General features: G+C 46.1%; 1 protein-coding gene across 2 annotated transcripts in view; it reads right to left on the bottom strand.

The window, feature by feature from the left end:
- Positions 1 to 251: 251 nt before the first annotated feature.
- taok2a (TAO kinase 2a) overlaps positions 252 to 22,264 on the bottom strand; it is a 38,384-nt gene continuing 16,371 nt past the window's right edge. Inside the window, exons 15-20 of one of the 2 annotated variants that reach the window (XM_024011328.3) lie at positions 21,763 to 21,891; positions 20,193 to 20,396; positions 5,500 to 5,739; positions 5,206 to 5,418; positions 4,472 to 4,654; positions 252 to 4,328 (exon numbers count right to left, since the gene is read on the bottom strand). In XM_024011328.3, coding sequence (XP_023867096.1) covers positions 3,387 to 4,328; positions 4,472 to 4,654; positions 5,206 to 5,418; positions 5,500 to 5,739; positions 20,193 to 20,396; positions 21,763 to 21,891 — 1,911 coding nt within the window. In that variant the 3' untranslated portion in view covers positions 252 to 3,386. Of the gene's footprint in view, positions 4,329 to 4,471; positions 4,655 to 5,196; positions 5,419 to 5,499; positions 5,740 to 20,192; positions 20,397 to 21,762; positions 21,892 to 22,264 lie in introns of both variants that reach the window. The other variant, XM_024011326.2, reaches the window with a different exon arrangement.

The following is a 22,264-nucleotide window of genomic DNA, read 5'->3' as shown; positions in this document are numbered from 1 at the left end:
TAGTTTTATATGCTATGATTATTTATTTGTGTTCCAAACATTTGAATAAAAATGACAGTTAGTACAGAATGCTTTTTATTTTGTTGTGGCAGGTGGGCAGGGCTGAAGGGGGGGGTTCGCCCAGGGAGCCATACAAGCTAGAACCGTCCCTGGGTGGATGGATTATCTTGGCAAAGGAGAAATGCTCACTAATAGGGATATAAACAAATTTGTGCATAAAATGAGAGAAATAAGATTTTTTGTGCATCTGGAACATTTCTGGGATCTTTTATTTCAGCTCATGAAACATGGGACCAACACTTTACATTTGCATTTTGTTCAGTGTAATTAGCCTAGCACGCAGAGGCACATAAATGAGTACAAACATCAATCCCTGCAAACAAACTCCACTATCAACTCTCAAATATCTCATAGGAGTGCTGATCTAGGATCAGTTACGCCATTTAGATCATGATGAATACAATTACATGGACAGGGAGGACATGATTCTAGATCAGCATCCCTATGGGCCCTGGAGTGGTTTTCCCCAAGTCAATGTCCTTTTAAAGGATACACAACATGTAATCTTTACCTTACATCTTTCATGGTTAGTTACACCAACTAATATAGTCTGTGGGCGTTCCTTTGAACTGATACACATTCCAACCAAGTCCGTACAAATGAAGACAGCATCAAAAGTCATTTTTTCCTTTTTTTATTTTTCAAAATTATTTTTGTGTTTCTGTACAACAAATTCTGTAGCAGACCTCCGTTCCACTTTGTACTGAACCTGAACGTAACTTGGCCTCTCTCTCTGTACAACAGTTCTATATCCCAGCACACAAATCCATTCCTCCTCTTTCTATCAGATTCTCGCTCATCCATCATCACCGTTGCCCTGCCCCACCAACTGAGGTGTATCTCAATAGTCTTAGGAGTCCCCTCATCTCTCCTTCGTTTGAATGATGTGAAAGGACAGGTTCAAGTCAATTTCCAACACACATCCACCAAAGTCCTTTCACCTGTGCTGTTTTCTATATGCCGGTAAAGGGGATGAAACAAGGAAAAGGAACTACTTTTGACTATTGAGACCCACCCCTCTAAGCATACATCAGCACTACATGTGGGCAGCGACATCACACATTCTCTGTCCCGTCAGCTCTGTCTCCATGCCCTAGTCTAAAAATCACAGCCTCTGAAAATGAATCCAGCATGTTCCGTCGTGAACGTGTAAGCTGAAGTAAACCACCCCAGACGTGTCTTGAGGTAACTTAGAGGTTAGAGTATTGAAATGCACCACTGGAGACCCAATGTTTCCCACCCCACCATTTTGTCGTAATGTTGGTTCTGTTCAGATTTGGCAGTGTGAGTTTAGGAGCCAATGGTAGATGATTCTCTACACATGAGATCCTGGGCTCGGTTAGAATACTTTAAAATAGCTCATTCCTTTCTCGTACTTGACTACTGATGAGTGGTAAGGTGAAAGCATAAAAGTGGCGACACTTCGCTTCAATCCAATCCTGTTCTATCCAGAAATATCTTCCAGAAAGGAAGGCGGAAGGAAAGGAAGGACACAATGAAATATTCATACCAAGCTATTTAAAATGTATGCACTTGCTTGTTCTTGGCTGTTATATACGTATATATTTTTAAAGACCAAAAAAATTTAACCAACAAATTCTGATTATTTTTGGTGGGGTGTAGTAGTGTATAGGATGAGTACTGTAGTGTACAATCAACAAGCTTGGCTAGTCCGTGTCAACATGAACCACAAGAAGAGAGGTACAATATGGCACAAAACGTGCTGGAGTAGAGGCTGACTTTAGTCTAGAATTCAATATATTCACACATACAGCTAAAAACATGAACGGCCCGTCCACATTTAATACTGGCTCTATAACACCACGACCTTTCGTGGTAATGCACTGCCCAGTAGACTCCGACCCTGAGACCATAGAGGGAATGCTTGGGGAAAAGGTAGTAGTTTTTCTCCTCTTTAAAAAATAATAAAAACAATAGCATTCTTTCCATAGCGCTCCATAACAGTAACATTGCTCTTACTCCCCACCTAGTGGTCAAAATTGGCAATTAAAACATTTTAAAAAAACATTTTTTTTTAAACAAAATTAGTGTGTACAACAAACATTACAACTGCTCTAGTAGTAATAATAATAATAGCAACCATATCTATTTTCCCTCAAAACTATTTTCCAATTTCTATTCACATGGCAAAATGATCATTATTATTACTCTACCAGCGTTTGAGTGCTTTTATGTACACTAAGTACAATGTAGGACAAAGGTGTTGGACAGTGAACAATCTTCAATTTTACTGTCAAAACTTCTGACAGGTATTATATACTTATATGCATTTCTATAACCATGTATGAATACAATGCTTTCTGTACAGCACTTTCATGCATTGAATTGTAATAACTGCTTTATGCACATGTACTTCTACACACACCTACCAGGCTGTGTGTCCAGGAATGGGTCAAGCGTGAAAAAACTAAGCGAGCATTGAGCTCTGTACACACACCCGCTTTCATCATGTTCACAGGGAAATTATTGCTCGGCAGTGGCAGAGTTGTGCTGGGTCAGCCGAGCCACCGGATGGCAGTGTTACATCTGTCATATATTTGAAAATCCTATTACCAAAAAAAAAAAAACTGTTTCTGTAGTTGCCTCTCGTGGTTCAGCTCCTTGCTCCACCACAAATGGACAGTATACGACCCATCATTACCTAGTATGCTTCGCGTGTTAGTTTCTGCGTTATTTACATAGTTTACATTGTAGTTTAAAGCACCCTCTTTCGAACCATTTTATCTCCACATCCATTAATTTCTCTCAGTTTGATGTCAGCAGAGAAACCCATTGCTGTTAAAACTCCCCTTTAAAAACACCGCTTTCCTCCCACTTGTATCCCTTCCGTCTGTGTAGACATTGTTATACTCTAAGGTGTCTGTCTAATCTAAGCAGCTAGTCTGCTCAACTGACCCCTACTGGTGGCCAGCCCTGTCTGACCTTACTGTTAATAGCCCCGCCCCCTCCCTCATCTAAACCCTTCTCCTGAATTTGTGAGAGAGATGACCTCATCCAACAATAAAAATCACCTTGAACAATAGGAATGGTGGACCTGCTTTGGCTCCGCCCTTTGTGGTGGTAAACCTGTTTTAGCACCACCCCTCCATGAACAAACACTCTTGTAGAATTGAAATCAGGGACATTCAAAACCACCCCCCCCCCCCTACTCACTGCATGGCATATCTCAAACGACACCCTATTCCCCATACGAGAGGGTTAGGGTATCGTTTCAGAGGCAACCTCAGAGGAAGGGCAGGCTTGGTTTGTTCTCTCACCCCGCCCCATTAAGACTGAGGGGTGGAGCCTATCGTTGCCCTTCCCCTTTAAGAGTAGGAGAGGTGGGAGCCGTTGGAGATGTGTGAGGTGACCGAGGTGCTCCGGCTCAGAACCCCCTCGCCCCCCCCTGCCCCGCCGGGCCCCCCTGAGGCCGTCCTCCTCAGGGGCTGTGGGCTGTTCCTCAGGGCCATCAGGCTGGGGCCCCTGGCAACCAGACCCCCGTATCCCCCTCCCTGGGAAGACGAGGAGGAGGAAGAGGAGGGCGGCGAGGAGGAGTAGAGGGAGATAGGTGGTGGGGGAGGCGGAGGTGGCAGGAGAGCGAGGGACTGGGCTGAGGCGTGTTGGGAGAGGTGGTGGTGATGAACTCCTCCCCCGTGGTGGTGGTGGTGTTGGTGGCCTCCTCCCCCACCCCCCCACTCTCTCTCCCTCTCCCTCTCGCGGTCCTCGCGCTCGCGGCTCTCTCGGTACAGGTGCGGCGTGCTCTGGTGGTGGTGGTGGTAGTGCTGGGGGAGGTAGTGTTGCTGCTGCTGCTGCTGCTGCTGGTGATGGTGATGATGGTGGGAGGACGAGGAAGAGGAGGAAGATGAGGAGTTGGAGGAGTGGCCTCTACCACTCATGTTCATCTCACTATCCCTCCCCAGGCCGTGAGACAAAGTGATCGACTCGGCACGGCTGAACCCTCCTCCACCGCTGCAGCTGTTCTGGCTACGCCACGAAGGGGGCGCCACAGAGTTCTGCACGCCGTGGCTCCAGTGGCTCCCGGAGCGAGGAACAGGGCGGGAGGGCCAGCCCCCGGGGCCAGAGGAGGGGCTGGGATTAGGGTAGCCCTGGTTGAAGGCCTCGGCGGGGATGCCCGTCAGAGCCATGTTGCTGAAGCCAAGACGCATGCTCTCCGAGTCAAATGCCTCGATTTCCCGTGCCTGGCGCTCCAGTAGAGTACGGATACGCTCTGAACGCTCATTCTGGAGAGACAGCATCTCTTCCTCAATCTAAGAGAGAGGGAGGAGGGGAAAGAAAAATTATATTTTAAGTGGCCTATCCTTTTTGGTGTCATCTATACTGTACATATTCTCTTGCACACACACACTCCCTTCAGACACCCCTCCGCTCCATCTCTCCGCGTCGCTCTCACCCTCTGTTCCAGCAGGGCCCTGCGGATGGACACCCTTTGCTCCAGGTCCTTGGCTTCTCTCTCGTGCTGGGAGTCTGTGTGGATCTTGATCTTGCTCTGGTAAGCGTTTAGCAGCTCCAACTCCTGCTGCAGCTGCATCCGCAGCACCTGGTATTCTGCTTCCTGGGTCTCGTCCAATCGCAGCTAGAGGGGGAATGGGGGGGGGGGGGGGGGCTGGACGTCAGTAGAGCACACCCTGGTCTAATGGACGGTTTGGGGATGTCTACCACTCAAAATTTGGATTTGTAGTGCTAATTTGTAATTTTAGTAGTTATAGAGCTTAGCATGGACGTAGTAGGTGTTTGTTGAACTGAAATTTGTTGGTATACATTTTTGGTGTAGCTGGTTTAATATGTCAAATCAAATCAAATGTATTTAGTGCTGTACAGAAACCCAGCCTAAAACCCCAAACAGCAAGCAATGCAGGTCTAGAAGCACGGTGGCTAGGAAAAACTCCCTAGAAAGGCCAAAACCTAGGAAGAAACCTAGAGAGGAACCAGGCTATGAGGGGTGGCCAGTCCTTTTCTTGCTTCTATGTAGGTGTATAGTTGATGTGTAGTGGGTGTGATCTGCAGTATGTGCGTGTCTTTGTGTGGGTTATGTCTCTCTGCGTGTGTGTAGTTGTTTTGAAGTATTGCGTCGTTGTAGTTGTCAGGTGTATGAGAGGTGCACGGTAGGGTCCTTGCCTTACTCACAGCCTGTGTGGACAGCATGTCGTTGATGGAGTGGTCGTACTGCTCGGCCAGGATGGCCAGTTTCCTGGTCTGCTCCTCCTTCAGCCTCTTGAGCACCGCCTTGTGGTCGGCCTTGGGAGTGCTCTCCAACAGATGGTTCCTCAGGGCCTTGTACTGACGCGTCTGGATCTTACACGTGTCCTGGAACTGACGCTTGATCTGGAGCTCCTTGGACTGGGAGAGGGAAGAAAGGAGAGTGAGGGAAGGAGGAAAGGAAGGCGAGAGAGGGGGAAGGAAGGAGAGAGGGAGCCTTACCTTGAGGCTCTTGGGCTGCTGGCGGACCTCCACTGTGTGTTTCTGCCGGAGTTCCTGCTCCCTCCTCTTGTTGTACTCCATCTGGTTGGTGAGCTCTGTCTGGTGCTGCGTGCGGATCAGGTCGGCCCGTGTACGCTGCACCGCGCCCAGCTGACGGAACTCCAGCTCCTGGGTGGACTCGTGGTGCCTCAGCAGCATGGCACACTCAAGGTCCCTCTGGGTCTGCTTCTTGTTCAGGTCCTGGAGGGAGGGGAGAAGGGAGAGAGCCACAGAGAGAGTTGGGGAAAGAAACAGGTATAGGAAAAAAGATGGAGGGGGAGTGAGAGAGGGTAGGAAACGTGTCAAACGTGTCAGTTAGCCATTGCTGGGATGAATGCACAATATGTTCAGTTCTTACTGTACAGTAAATGCATTTGCATTCTCAAGACAACTTTAATGGCTACAGGAAGTGTATTACAGGGCAAATTAAGAAACGAATTAAGGGCAAATTAAGAAAAACAACTATAGAAATAGAAAACTGTGCAATTGGCATATCATTGTCATCAGATATGTTTCCGATAACTTGTGTACTGTGTACTTCCGGGTTGGAGCGAGCGGTCGCACTTCGCACTTTGGTCCGCAGGTAGTATAACTTTTCATTACATTTCATTACATTTCATTATAGTACAACGGTTTGATTTGTCTAATCTTAGCAATTTCTTCTTAGCTAGCTACATAGCCGTCTTTGTATCAAAGATAATTGCGTAATTATCGTATTTCGTCGTCCTAACGCAGTCTACACTGCTATCTGCTATCTGCCCAGCAGCTAGCCAGCTAGCAAACGTCCACCGTCTACCGAATAGCAGCACTGTAGCAACTATTACACCCAACTGAACGACTTGATTTGTGTAGTGTTAGCTAGCTACATAGTTGTCTTTGCTGTCTTCGTATCCAAGATAATTGTGTAGTTTAGAGTGTGTAGTTTTAGAGTGATTATCTTAATTTACCYAGGTTAGCTAGCCTGCTATCTGTCGTCCTTAACGTAGGAGACACTGCTAGCTAGCCAACAGCTAGCCAACGTCTACCGAATAGAACMTCCGCACTCAACAACCCGGTCGCATTCCGCTTCGCTCCACAGGTAGTATCACATTTTCATTTCATTTCATTACAGTACAACGGTTTGATTTGTTTGATCGTAGCTAGCTACATAGCCGTCTTTGTATCAAAGATAATTGTGTAGTCTAGAGCGATTTTCTAGGTTAGCTAGCCAGCTATTGTCGTTCTTTTAACGCAACGTAACATAATCAACACTGCTAGCTAGCCAGCTAGCCCCCGAATAGCAGCACTGTAGATACTATTACACTCAACGGAACGACTTGATTAGTGTAGTGTCAACAACGCAGCCACTGCCAGCTAGCCTACAAAGTCAACAACTGCCAGCTAGCCTACAAAGTCAACAACGCAGCCACTGCCAGCTAGCCTACTTCAGCAGTACTGTATCATCTTAATCATTTTAGTCWATAAGATTCTTGCTACGTAAGCTTAACTTTCTGAACATTCGAGACGCGTAGTCCACTTGCCACTCCAATCTCCTTTGCATTAGCGTAGTCTCTTCTGTAGCCTGTCAACTATGTGTCTGTCTATCCCTGTTCTCTCCTCTCTGCACAGACCATACAAACGCTCCACACCGCGTGGCATCGGCCACCCTAATCTGGTGGTCCCAGCGCGCACGACCCACGTGGAGTTCCAGGTCTCCGGTAGCCTCTGGAACTGCCCATCTGCGGCCAACAAGCAGAGTTCATCTCAGCCTTAGCCTCCCTCCAGTCCCTCGACTTCCTGGCACTGACGAAACATGGAGATCACCACAGATAACACTGCTACTCCTACTGCTCTCTCTTCGTCCGCCACGTGTTCTCGCACACCCCGAGAGCTTCTGGTCAGCGGGGGTGGTGCACCGGGATCCTCATCTCTCCCAAGTGGTCATTCTCTCTTTCTCCCTTACCCATCTGTCTATCGCCTCCTTTGAATTCCATGCTGTCACAGTTACAGCCCTTTCAAGCTTAACATCCTTATCATTTACGCCCTCCAGGTTCCCTCGGAGAGTCATCAATGAGCTCGATGCCTTGATTAGCTCCTTTCCTGAGGACGGCTCACCTCTCACAGTTCTGGGCGACTTTAACCTCCCCACGTCTACCTTTGACTCATTCCTCTCTGCCTCCTTTCCACTCCTCTCCTCTTTTGACCTCACCCTCTCACCTTCCCCCCCTACTCACAAGGCAGGCAATACGCTCGACCTCATCTTTACTAGATGCTGTTCTTCCACTAACCTCATTGCAACTCCCCTCCAAGTCTCCGACCACTACCTTGTATCCTTTCTCCTCTCGCTCTCATCCAACACTTCCCACACTGCCCCTACTCGGATGGTATCGCGCCGTCCCAACCTTCGCTCTCCTCCCCCGCTACCCTCTCCTCTCCATCCTATCATCTCTTCCCTCTGCTCAAACCTTTCCAACCTATCTCCTGATTCGCCTCCTCAACCCTCCTCTCCTCCCTTTCTGCATCCTTTGACTCTCTATGTCCCCTATCCTCCAGGCCGGCTCGGTCCTCCCCTCCCGCTCCGTGGCTCGACGACTCATTGCGAGCTCACAGAAACAGGGCTCCGGGCAGCGAGCGGAAATGGAGGAAAACTCGCCTCCCTGCGGACCTGCATCCTTTCACTCCCTCCTCTCTACATTTTCCTCTTCTGTCTCTGCTGCAAAGCCACTTTCTACCACTCTAAATTCCAAGCATCTGCTCTAACCCCAGGAAGCTCTTTGCCACCTTCTCCTCCCTCCTGAATCCTCCTCCCCCTCCCCCCCCCCCTCCCTCTCTGCAGATGACTTCGTCAACCATTTTGAAAAGAAGGTCGACGACATCCGATCCTCGTTTGCTAAGTCAAACGACACGCTGGTTCTGCTCACACTGCCCTACCTGTGCTCTGACCTCTTTCTCCCCTCCTCTTCCAGATGAAATCTCGCGTCTTGTGACGGCCGGCCGCCCAACAACCTGCCCGCTTGACCCTATCCCCTCCTCTCTTCTCCAGACCATTTCCGGAGACCTTCTCCCTTACCTCACCTCGCTCATCAACTCATCCCTGACCGCTGGCTACGTCCCTTCCGTCTTCAAGAGAGCGAGAGTTGCACCCCTTCTGAAAAAACCTACACTCGATCCTCCGATGTCAACAACTACAGACCAGTATCCCTTCTTTCTTTCTCTCCAAAACTCTTGAACGTGCCGTCCTTGGCCAGCTCTCCCGCTATCTCTCTCAGAATGACCTTCTTGATCCAAATCAGTCAGGTTTCAAGACTAGTCATTCAACTGAGACTGCTCTTCTCTGTATCACGGAGGCGCTCCGCACTGCTAAAGCTAACTCTCTCTCCTCTGCTCTCATCCTTCTAGACCTATCGGCTGCCTTCGATACTGTGAACCATCAGATCCTCCTCTCCACCCTCTCCGAGTTGGCATCTCCGCGCGCGCCCACGCTTGGATTGCGTCCTACCTGACAGGCCTCCTACCAGGTGGCGTGGCGAGAAGCTGTCTCCTCACCACGTGCTCTCACCACTGGTGTCCCCCAGGGCTCTGTTCTAGGCCTCTCCTATTCTCGCTATACACCAAGTCACTTGGCTCTGTCATAACCTCACATGGTCCTCCTATCATTGCTATGCAGACGACACACAACTAATCTTCTCCTTCCCCCTTCTGATGACCAGGTGGCGAATCGCATCTCTGCATGTCTGGCAGACATATCAGTTTGGATGACGGATCACCACCTCAAGCTGAACCTCGCAAGACGGAGCTGCTCTTCCTCCCGGGGAAGGACTGCCCGTTCCATGATCTCGCCATCACGTTGACAACTCCATTGTGTCCTCCTCCCAGAGCGCTAAGAACCTTGGCGTGATCCTGGACAACACCCTGTCGTTCTCAACTAACATCAAGGCGGTGGCCCGTTCCTGTAGGTTCATGCTCTACAACATCCGCAGAGTACGACCCTGCCTCACACAGGAAGCAGCGCAGGTCCTAATCCAGGCACTTTCATCTCCCGTCTGGATTACTGCAACTCGCTGTTGGCTGGGCTCTCCTGCCTGTGCCATTAAACCCCTACAACTCATCCAGAACGCCGCAGCCCGTCTGGTATTCAACCTTCCCAAGTTCTCTCACGTCACCCCGCTCCTCCGCTCTCTCCACTGGCTTCCAGTTGAAGCTCGCATCCGCTACAAGACCATGGTGCTTGCCTACGGAGCTGTGAGGGGAACGGCACCTCAGTACCTCCAGGCTCTGATCAGGCCCTACACCCAAACAAGGGCACTGCGTTCATCCACTCTGGCCTGCTCGCCTCCCTACCACTGAGAAGTACAGTTCCCGCTCAGCCCAGTCAAAACTGTTCGCTGCTCTGGCCCCCCAATGGGAACAAACTCCCTCACACGCCAGGACAGCGGAGTCAATCACCACCTTCCGGAGACACCTGAAACCCCACCTCTTTAAGGAATACCTAGGATAGGATAAAGTAATCCTTCTCACCCCCCCCCCCCCTTAAAAGATTTAGATGCACTATTGTAAAGTGGCCGTTCCACTGGATGTCATAAGGTGAATGCACCAATTTGTAAGTCGCTCTGGATAAGAGCGTCTGCTACATGACTTAAATGTAAATGTAAATGTAAATGAATTGGGGGGGTGGAATGTCTTGAGTCAATAAGTATTTAACCCCTTTGTTACGGCAAGCCTAAACAAGCTCAGGGGTAAAAAATGTGCTTAACAAGTCACATGGACTCACTCTGTGCGCAATAAGTGTTTAACATGATTTTTGAAATGACTACCTCATCTCTGTACCCCCCACATACAGATATCTGTAAGGTCCGTCAGTCGGGCAGTGAATTTCAAACACAGATTCAACCACAAAGACCAGAGAGGTTTTCTAATGCCTCGCAAAGGGCAGCTATTAGTAGATGGTGTAACGACCCTCCCAGTCTGTCTGCCGGATTCGCTCTTTGCTCTTGTTTTCCTTAATAGGATGTCGTCGGTGGGCGGAGCTGGGAGGGTCGTCAGCGGAATGGGACACACCTTGGCCCGGGTGTGTCCCGGGATAAATTCACCTTTCCCTCATACATGGAGGAGACTCTCCATGCAGACACACTGTTGGATTTTGGTAGTGGTATTTTTGTGGCTGTTTTGATACCTTTCAACACCCCTCATTATCACATCTATGCACGCAACCACTCACACCATTGTTAATTGTATGTAGGTTACTTCAGTTAATAAATATATATTTTGATCTCCTTTTTTGTTACAGGCTTCGGGACGGTTTGTGACACGTGGGGGCTCGTCCGGGATTATAAGGTTGGTTCCTAGACATCTTGGTAGATAGTATTTTGTTGCATTATGATGGGTTAATGCTTATTGGAATGCGCTTTGGTTGGTATTCACGGCATACTCTTATAGTGCCTTAGATACGCATCAGTGATTTTGGTTGTCCGGTGACGTCATCAAACAAGTGCGTTGCCTGGTAGAGTATGCCAGTGGGCTTAATACTAGTGTCGTTGGGGCTTATTGGTATGTGTATTGTGTTTGGGAGAACTTGGGAGTTCATGTTTGAAAACTCTTTTTTGCATCTTTTGTTACAGCTTTTGAGTTGTAATGTTTGGTGCTGGTTGCTTTTGTTTTAACTTGCTACTGCGGTGGATAGTATCATTGGTTAGTTTCCAGGCCCCTGCCCAGGCTGGAAACCCTTGCTCTACTCGCTGTTGGGACATCAGTCTGAGGTGAGTACAATCTGCTGTGTACCTCAGTGGGAGATCTGGGTAGGGTAGTGTAATTTCCCCCCCCCCCTATAGAGTTGAGGTCAGGGCTTTGTGATGGCCACTCCAATACCTTGACAATGTTGGTCTTAAGCTATTTTGCCACAACTTTGGAAGTATGCTTGGGGTCATTGTCCATTTGGAAGACCCATTTTCGACCAAGCTTTAACCTTTTGTCAATAGGGGGGTGCTATTTTCACTTTGTAAAAAATCGTGCCCAAATTAAACTGCCTCGTACTCTATTCTTGCTCGTACAATATGCATATTATTATTACTATTGGATAGAAAACACTCAAGTTTCTAAAACCGTTTGAATTATATCTGTGAGTAAAACAGAACTCATTTTGCAGCAAACTTCCTGACAGGAAGTGAAAAATCTGAAATCGAGGCTCTGTTCCAGGGCCTTCCTATTCATTTGCTTGAAATCTATGGATATACATGCACTTCATACGCCTTCCACTAGATGTCAACAGGCAGTGGGAGGTGGAATGGGGTGTCTAGCTTGATCTGAGGTCCAACAAGAGCTCTTGGAATGACGTGACCCCAATTTCCTTTTGTCTAGCAAGGCGCGGGAAGGACATCTGCATTGGCTTCTGAAAAGCTTTCGGTATAGACGGCTAATATCTCCGGCTTTGATTTGATACATGTGATAATATCATCGTAAAGTATGTTTTTTTCAATATAGTTTTATCAGATTATTGAACGTTTATCGGGAGTTTTGGCGTTTTCCGTTCTCTGCGTTTGGTGAAGATGGACATCTTTGCGCCACTTGGCTAGCTAAGGTTGCTAATTCGACAGGTGAAGAGGACATTCTAAAACCAAACAACGATTTATTCTGGACAAAGGACTCCTTGTACAAGATTCTGATGGAAGCTCAGCAAAAGTAGGAACCATTTATGATATTTCGTATTTCTGTGGAAAATGTTTATTCCTATTTTTCTCCCTCATTGCGGGCGCTGTCTCACTATAACGTAAGCTGTATGTCGTACTAAAGTTATTTTTAAAAATCTAACACAGCGGTTGCATTAAGAACTAGTGTATCTTTCATTTGCTGTACAACATGTATTTTTTAGTAAAGTTTATGATGAGTTATTTGGTCAGATTAGGTGAGTGTCAGAAATATATCCGGAGATTCTGGGAAAAAGTTGCTACGTTTTCACAATGTATAACCACGGATTTCAGCTCTAAATATGCACATTTTCGAACAAAACATAAGTGTATTGTATAACCTGATGTTATAGGACTGTCATCTGATGAAGTTTGTCAAGGTTAGTGAATAATTTTATATCTTTTGCTTATTTTTTGCGATCGCTACCTTTTGCTGCTGATAAATGCGGTTGTGTCTTTTGGTATTGTGGTAAGCTAATATAATGCTATATTGTGTTTTTGCTGTAAAACACTTAAATCTGAAATATTGGCTGGATTCACAAGATGTTTATCTTTCATTTGCTGTACACCATGTATTTTTCATAAATGTTTTATGATGAGTATTTAGGTATTTCATGTTGCTCTCTGTAATTCTTGCTGCTTCGGTGCTATTTGTGATTGTAGCTGCAATGTAAAACTATGATTTATACCTGAAATATGCACATTTTTCGAACAAAACATAGATTTATTGTATAACATGTTATAAGACTGTCATCTGATGAAGTTGTTTCTTGGTTAGTGACTAATTATATCTCTATTTGGTCGGTTTTGTGATAGCTACCTATGCGGTAGAAAAATTGTGAAAATATGCGGTTGAGTCTTTTGCTATTGTGGTTAGCTAATAGAAATACATAGTGTTTTCGCTGTAAAACATTTTTAAAAATCGGAAATGGTGGCTGGATTCACAAGATGTTTATCTTTCATTTGCTGTATTGGACTTGTGATTTCATGAAAATTATATTATATGATATCCCTGTGGCGCTAGGCTATGCTAGTCAGCTTTTTTGATGGGGGGGGATCCCGGATCCGGGTTTGCGACTCGTGAGAAGTTTAACTTCCTGACTGATTTTCTTGATGTTGCTGTAATATATCTACAATTTTCCTCCCTCATGAAGCCATCTATTTTGTGAAGTGCACCAGTCCCTCCTGCAGCAAAGCACCCCCACAACATGCTTCCACCCCCGTGCTTCACGGTTGGGATGGTGTTCTTTGGCTTGCAAGTCTCCTCCCCCCCTTTTCCTCCAAACATAACAATGGTCATTATGGCCAGACAGTTCTATTTTTGTTTCATCAGACCAGAGGACATTTCTCCAAAAAGTACAATCTTTGTCCCCATGTGCAGTTGCAAACCATAGTCTGGCTTTTTTATGGCGGTTTTGGAGAAGTGGCTTCTTCCTTGCCGAGCGGCCTTTCAGGTTACGTCGATATAGGACTCGTTTTACTGTGGATATAGATACTTTTGTACCTGTTTCCTCCAGCATCTTCACAAGATCCTTTGCTGTTCTGGGATTGATTTGCACTTTTCGCACCAAGTACGTTCATATCTAGGAGAAAGAACGCGTCTCCTTCCTGAGCAGTATGACGGCTGCGTGGTCCCCTATTTATACTTGCGTACTATTGTTTGTACAGATGAACGTGGTACCTTCAAGCGTTTGGAAATTGCTCCCAAGGATGAACCAGACTTGTGAAGGTCTACAATGTTTTTTTCTGAAGTCTTGGCTGATTTCTTTTGATTTTCCCATGATGTCAAGCAGAGGCACTGAGTTTGAAGGTAGGCTTTGCAATACATCCACAGGTACACCCCAATTGACTCAAATGTCAATCAACCTATCAGAAGCTTATCAAGCCATGACATTTTCTGGAATTTTCCAAGCTGTTTAAAGGCAGTCAACTTAGGGTATGTAAACTTCTGACCCACTGGAATTGTGATAGTGAAATAATCTCTAAACAATTGTTGGAAAAATTACTTGTCATGCACGAAGTAGATGTCCTAACTGACTTGCCAAAACTATAGTTTGTTAACAAGAAATGTATGGAGTGGTTGAAAAACGAGTTTTATTGACTCCAACCTAAGTGTATGTAAACTTCTGACTTCAACTGTCTCATCTCTCTCCTGTGGTGCCCAGTGTGATTGGCGTTTCTCTTGTTGTCTGGTGTGCTCAGCAGAGGGGAAGAGCTAGATTATTTTTTGTATTGTGACTATGGCGTCTTATGTAGATGAGTTCATTCGCTGTGCATCAGATTAACTGTTAGAATTATGTACTGAAGAAGATCGCTTATCACTACCAGGTTGAAATTTGTGATAAACGTCTAAAATTCTGTTAGGTTGATATATATATAGAAGTTACCACTGGGCAGCCTCTGCCGAGGACTCGCCGTCTCCCCGTTTTGCTACAATGGCCGCTCCGTCTGAGCCCTAGTAGGTATTTTGAACAACAGAAAGAACTGCTTCTGTTACAACTGGAGCATGATCGTGACAATGCTTGTGTTAAGCATGAAATGGAATTGGAATTTAAACAGGATTTGGAGCGTGCTAAAATCAAGCTGCAACAAGAGCGGCTAGAGTTGGTTAGGGAAGGAAACCCAGATTTACCTAGGGGTCGCTCCTCCCTCGGTTGTGCCCCGGACTCATTTGATATTGTTGGAAACTTAGTTGCCAAAATTGAATGAGAAGGACCCTGAGACGTTGTTTGAGCGTGTTGCTGATGCTAGGAGTTGGCCTGATTCTGACCGCACTTCAATGTTGCAGTGTTTGTTGACCGGTAAAGCGCAGGAAGCATATGCAGCTCTTGGTGTGGCTGACCGTGAAAAGTGAAGACTGTCTCTGAAGCTGCAGTTTTGGTGGACGAGTACATTTTGACTCATGTGTCTTTGCAGAGCCCCGTATTCGGAGTGAGTGGGGGTGTTCGGAGAGATTTGGGCCTCGCCCACCGAGAAACTCTGGTTCACGGGCAGAGTTTCATTCAACTAGGGTTGAGCCTGGCTCCTGTGGTAAAGCTGACTTCTGTCAAGAGTGTCACTACTGTCAGGGTTCTGGTCATTGGAAAAACGAATGTCCTGTTCAGCCTCCAGTATTTATGCTGCAATAGTTTGTCGGGGGTCTAGGGTCAGTCTGTTATCTGGAGTATTTCTCCTGTCTTTTCCAGTGTCCTGTGTGAATTTAAGTATGCTCTCTAATTCTCTTTCTGTCTCTCAGAGGACCTGAGCCCTAGGACTATGCCTCAGGACTACCTGGCCTGATGACTCCTTGCTGTCCACCTGGACATGCTGCTGCTCCAGTTTCAACTGTTCTGCCTGCGGCTATGGAACCCTGACCTCTTCACCGGACGTGCTACCTTGTCCCAGACCTGCTGTTTTCGACTCTCTGGAGACAGCGAGAGCGGCTATGAAAAGCCAACTGACATTTACTCCTGAGGTGCTGACCTGTTGCACCCTCTACAACCACATTCTTATTATTTGACCTTGCTAGTCATCTATGAACATTAGAACATCTTGGCCATGTTCTGTTATAATCTCCACCCAGCACAGTCAGAGGACTGGCCACCCCGCATAGCCTGGTTCTTCCTAGGTTCCGGCCTTTCTAGGGAGTTTTTCCTAGCCACCGTGCTTCTACACCTACATTACTTGCTGTTTGGGGTTTTAGGCTAGGTTTCTGTACAGCACTTTGTGACATCAGCTGATTGTAAGAAGGGCTTTATAAATAAATGTGATTGTGCTCAGGGCAAATTCAGTGCTTGTTAAACCTACCCTACGGTGTTAGCAGTGCCTGTCCCACATCAGTTCACTCTTGTCCCTCTCTCATGCCCAGGGGCATGTGAAAGTCCATATTGACCCAGATTATTTGCCTTTCATTACGTAGGGTTTTGTGTCAATGTCAGGAAGTAACGACCTAGTGCCAGTGAAGATCTTGAGAGACAGGTGCCTCTGAGTTGTGTTACCCTTCTCTGCTGAGACTGTTCGGGGGAATAGTCTTTTAATTAGGGGTATAGGTTTGAACTGTCAGTTCCAGTGCAAGAATTTGTTGGATTCTTAACTGGTGAAAGGTGAGGTTGTTGTAGGGGTGCGTCCTTCGTTGCCTATTGAGGTTATCAACGTTATCTTTGGGAATAACTTGGCTGGTGAGCATGTGTGGCATGTCCATCTCTAGTCGTTTCCAATAGGCCATCAATTGTAGGGATTCCAGATGAGAGCGCAGAGCTTCCCAGAGGTGTTTTCTACGTGTGCAGTGACGCGTTCCATGAGCCGTAGCGACGCACTTAGATTTTTCTTGTGGCCGAGTTGTGCTTTTGCACCTTTCAACACCACAGCTATGCACACAACCACTCACACCATTGTTAACTGCATATAGTTTACTTCAGTTTATAAATGTTTATGTAACTTCGTGGGTGCCTGATCAATTTCACATAGAAATGCAATGTTAAATGTCATTCTCATTGAAAGCAGCATATCTTTTCTGTGTGGTACTTTGTTTTGCACTAGTTTCCAACAGGTGAAAATACTGTTATTGAAAATATGTTGCCTTCAGAAAGTATTCAGACTTCTTCCACATTTTATTTTCTAGCCTTATTCTAAAATAAAACTACTATAATGGCAAAGCTGTGCTGCGAAGCTCCCCATCCAACATGACAGAGCTTGAGGATCTTCAGAGAATGGGAGAAACTCCCCAATACAGGTGTGCCAAGCTTGTAATCACTGCCAAAAGTGGTTTCAAGTACTGAGTAAAGGGTCGGAATACTTGTTTCTAGCAAACATTTCTTACTTTGTCACTACAAGGTAGTGTGTGTAGATTGAGGAAAACAAACTATTGTGTCAGGATTGGGCACGGGGCCCAGAGATGAGGTTAAGCCTCGCCCAATTCCTATCCACCCCTACACGTTAGGGTCAATTTCCTTGAATTGCTGGCCCTGAATTTACATGCTAATTAGCCTTGGGCGGTATATGGGCTATTTGGAAATAGCCACAGGATGGTTTATAGCTATACTAAAGAAAACATGAACGCAACGTGTTGGTCCCATAAACACAAAATGCTTATTTCTCTACAATTTTGGGCAGAATCGTGTTTACATCCCTGCTAGTGAGTATTACTCCTCTGCCATGATCATTACACAGATACACCTTGTACTGGGGACAATAAAAGGCCACTAAAAGTTGTCACAACACGACAGATGTCTCAAGTTGAGGGAGCATGCAATTGGCAGGAATGTCCACCAGAGCATTTAATGTTCATTTCTCTACCATAAAGTTTTAGAGAATTTAGCAGACCATATGTAACCATGCCAGCCCAGGACCTCTACATCCGGGATCGTCTGAGACCAGCCACCCGGACAGCTGATGAAACTGAGGGGTATTTGTCTGTAATAAAGCCCTTTCTGGGGAAAATACGATTGGCTGGGCATATGTCCGCCATAGAGTCTGGCCTAATAAATCTATTGACTGATTTCCTTAAATGAACTATAACTCAGTAAAGTCATTTGTTGTTGCCTTTATATTTTTCTTAAGTGATTGCTTTTCTCATTCCACCTGTCACATTATGAAGCATACCGTAGTTCCCCAGAACAGTTCAGCCAGTGATGTGTGATCAGGAAGACTCAACTACAGTTTTCCATCAAAGAAAATACATTAGTGCAACACATTCAGCAGAAAATAGCTTAATAGTCAGTGGTAGCCATACAAGTAGATGAGCTAACAATGAAAACAAGAGGTATTTTTTGCAAAAACGATGCATGGCCATCCTATTTTTCACATTCGCTTGTAAATGTCCAAACCCACCAAAAATGACATTCGGTAGCTCATCAAAAAAAGAAACGTCCTATCAATGTCAACTGCATTTATTTTCAGCAAACTAAATATGTGTTTGAACATAAGATTCAACAACAGACATGTGACTAACAGAAATTGAATAATATGTCCCTGAACAAAGGGGGGGGTCAGTATCTGGTGTGGCCACCAGCTGCATTAAGTACTGCAGTGCATCTCCTACTCATGGACTGCACCAGATTTGCCAGTTCTTGCTGTGAGATGTTAACCCACTCTTCCACTAAGGCACCTGCTCTTCCACTAAGGCACCTGCAAGTTCCCGGACATTTCTGGGGGGGGGGGGGGGGGGGCTCTAGCCCTCACCCTCTGATCCAACAGGTCCCAGAGGTGCTCAATGGGATTGAGATCCGGGCTCTTTGCTGGCCTTGGCAGAACACTTACATTCCTGTCTTGCAGGAAATCCTGCACGGAACGAGCAGTATGGCTGGTGGCATTGTCAGGATGAGCCTGCAGGAAGGGTACCACATGAGGGAGGAGGATGTCTTCCCTGTAACGCACAGCGTTGAGATTGCCTGCAATGACAACAAGCTCAGTCCGATGATGCTGTGACACACCGCCCCAGACCATGACGGACCCTCCACCTCCAAATCGATCCCGCTCCGGAGTACAAGTCTCGGTGTAACGCTCATTCCTTCGACAATAAACACGAATCCGACCATTACCTCTGGTGAGACAAAAGCGCGACTCGTCAGTGAAGAGCCCTTTTTGCCAGTTCTGTCTGGTCCAGCGACGGTGGGTTTGTGCCCATAAGCGACGCTGTTGCCGGTGATGTCTGGTGAGGACCTGCCTTACAACAGGCCTACAAGCCCTCAGTCCAGCCTCTCTCAGCCTATTGCAGACAGTCTGAGCACTGATGGAGGGATTGTGTGTTCCTGGTGTAACTCTGGCAGTTGTTGTTGCCATCCTGTACCTGTCCCGCAGGTGTGATGTTTGGATGTACAGATCCTGTGCAGATGTTGTTACACGTGGTCTGCCACTGCGAGGACGATCAGCTGTCCGTCCTGTAGCGCAGTCTTAGGCGTCTCACAGTACGGACATTGCAATTTATTGCCCTGGCCACATCTGCAGTCCTCATGCCTCCTGGCAGCATGGCTAAGGCACTTTCACGCAGATGAGCAGGGACCCGGGGCATCTTTCTTTTTGTGTTTTTCAGAGTCAGTAGAACGGCCTCTTTAGTGTCCTAAGTTTTCATAACTGTGAGCTTAATTGCCTACCGTCTGTAAGCTGTTAGTGTCTTAACGACCGTTCCACAGGTGCATGTTCATTAATTGTTTATGGTTCATTGAACAAGCATGTGAAACAATATTTAAACCCTTTACAATGAAGATCTGTGAAGTTTAGATTTTTACGAATTATCTTTCAAAGACAGGGTCCTGAAAAAGGGACGTTTCTTTTTTTTGCTGAGTTTATTTACGACCTGGATTGCCTGTCTTTGCAATTCATTTATTTTCATTTGCGCTTATTAGTACATTTAGCAAGCAGATTCCATGGAAATTTGTTATTACTCACTAATTTTGTTAGCATTCTAGTAATACACACCCAATGGGCTTTGTGTTTTTTGGCGCCTCCCTGTGTACTAAGCCGGTAAAACCGTAAATCCCGGGATGAGAGATGGATGGTATAACGATATGAAAATATGGATAACGCCCAAACCTATTGCTAATCAATTCAAATTTTGTGCGAATCACACGACTATGACGTGTGGCTCTAAATCGAGGCAACAGTTGTATTAGATGTGACTTTGAAAAATAGCAAAATTGCTAATCAAAATAATTGTTCTCTCACATTAGCCATATTTTTGGGAATTGATTCTGATTTGAGGTATATAAAGTTTACATGTAAATACTATTTCTATGTTAAATAACTTCTGCTTGAAGTCGATAATGGTGTGTGTGTGTGGGGATGTACTAAGGGTTATGCTAGATGGTGGACAGATCTGCCAATTAAAACCGGTGGCTGTTTTCACCGCTCCCGTCATAAGCTTCCATTCAACTCGATTTAAGTTCAGTTCTGAGGCGCTGTGAAACCAGATGGTTTGACAGAGAGCCGGCTGGTGGACGAGACTAGACCTCTCTGAGCAGGTCAATCTCGCCCAGTAATATACCTATACTATTAGGTACTACAATAGGTCTGCTATACCTCTCTGAGCAGGTCTTGTTCCAGGTTGTGTCGGGCCAGCAGCATCTTCCTCTTGTACTGGCGACACTGCAGCTCGTAGTACTGCCTCTGTCTCCTCAGCAGCCCCGCCTCCTCCTCCGCCTGCAGTTGCTGCAGACACTCCTTCTGACGCACCAGCCATTCCTGCTTCTCCCGCTTAGGGGTCGACTGGTTCTCATTCAGTTCCTAGTAGAAACACAGGGGGAAGGGTTAGAGGGTGACACCAGCCATTCCTGCTTCTCCCGCTTAGGGGTCGACTGGTTCTCATTCAGTTCCTAGTAGAAACACAGGGGGAATGGTTAGAGGGTGATACCAGCAATTCCTGCTTCTCCCGCTTAGGGGTCGACTGGTTCTCATTCAGTCCCCAGTATAAAACAACAGGGGGAAGGTTTAGAGAGTGACACCAGCCACTCATTACAACACAGGGGGAAGGGTTGAAGGTAGGGACGTGACAAATTGCTCATAAAATTCCACGTAATTTCACAAAGCAGAGTAATGGTCCTATTACGTATGTATAAACACTAGGGCAATTAAGTTAAATGTACCGCAGTCATATACCATTGAAAGCGCCTCGGCTTAGGACATTTTTGTGTCTAAGGGTACACTCAGGCTTTTTAAATGCCAACAAAACCTTCTCCAGAGAAGGTTTCGAAGTGCCACTGAACGGGCATTTTACTTGTCTGTAAAGGAATGCCGCTTCTGAAGAGGAACTAACAGTCAATCAAATTATCTCGAGCTGCCTGCATCTCCCATAGCAAGCTAGCAAGGGATGGAGAGAGAGGGGCGGGTCACAGTATATGCAGGTCGGCCACCAGACAGACGGAGTCAGAACCGTGCACTAGGTCTATCTATCGGCAATCAAAAGCTGCATCTCGCAATTTCTAGCAGTAAAAAAAACTTCAGTAAAGCAGGGCCTATCATCAATGAATAGGCTAGGGGAACAGACAGAAAACTGAACACACACCTGCATCGTTAGTGAAGAGAAAGAGCAGACGAGCCAGCTGCACTGTGATAAACATTTCAAAAATTACAAATAATTTGAAAACTGCAAATAAACCGCAAGTACAGATACATTGTTTGATGAAAACATAATAATTTTAAACCTTGTTTACATTTGTATAAGATGACTTGGTTCTCTATTATGCATGGGAATACTTGGGAATAGATTTCTAAAAATGTTTAGCTGATTTGTGGAGCTGATTTCCTGGTGTTTTTACAGTCTTATGTGCAACAAGAAAACGTTTATTATTTGTTATATATTTTGCTTAGAAAAATTGGGGGGCATTTGGCCTGCGAGCTGCCAGTTGAGGAACCCTGGGTTAGGGGGTGACACAAGCCAATCAAAACAACACAGGGGGAAGGGAATAAGGTTGTCGTGTGGTTGGAACAAGGTTGTCGTGTGGTTGGAACAAGGTTGTCGTGTGGTTGGAACAAGGTTGTCGTGTGGTTGGAACAAGGTTGTCGTGTGGTTGGAACACGGTTGTCGTGTGGTTGGAACAAGGTTGTCGTGTGGTTGGAACAAGGTTGTCGTGTGGTTGGAATAAGGTTGTACCTCTTTGAGTTGGTCCTTGCGCTGGCGGTACTGGCGTTTCTGAGACTCCAGTAGACTGGTCAGCTCTTTCTTCTGCTGGCTCAGGATATGCTGCTGGAACTTCTTCTCCTCAGCTAGGGCTGCCTTGGTCTGGAGAGAGAGGTATTTGATTAGGATCCCCATTAGCTGTTGCAAAAGCAGCAGCTACTCTTCCTGGGGTCCACACAAAACATGAAATAATACAGAACATTAATAGACAAAAACATAACTACAACAATGCATGTTTTTTTTTAAAGACACGTGTAGCTTACATTTCAATACATACACAAACTATCTAGGTCAAATAGGGGAGAGGCGTTGTGTCGTGAGATGTTTTGTTTTAAACCAGGTTTACTGTTCATTTGAGCAATATGAAATGGAAAGTAGTTCCATGCAATAATAGCTCTCTCTATATAATACTGTACGCTTTCTTGAATTTGTTCTGGATTTGGCGACTGCGAAAAGACCCCTGGTGGGGCCAGAG

The sequence above is a fragment of the Salvelinus sp. IW2-2015 genome, linkage group LG20 (assembly GCF_002910315.2).
Source record: "Salvelinus sp. IW2-2015 linkage group LG20, ASM291031v2, whole genome shotgun sequence".
NCBI lineage: Eukaryota > Metazoa > Chordata > Actinopteri > Salmoniformes > Salmonidae > Salvelinus > Salvelinus sp. IW2-2015.
This window is presented reverse-complemented; position numbering and strand designations above follow the sequence as displayed.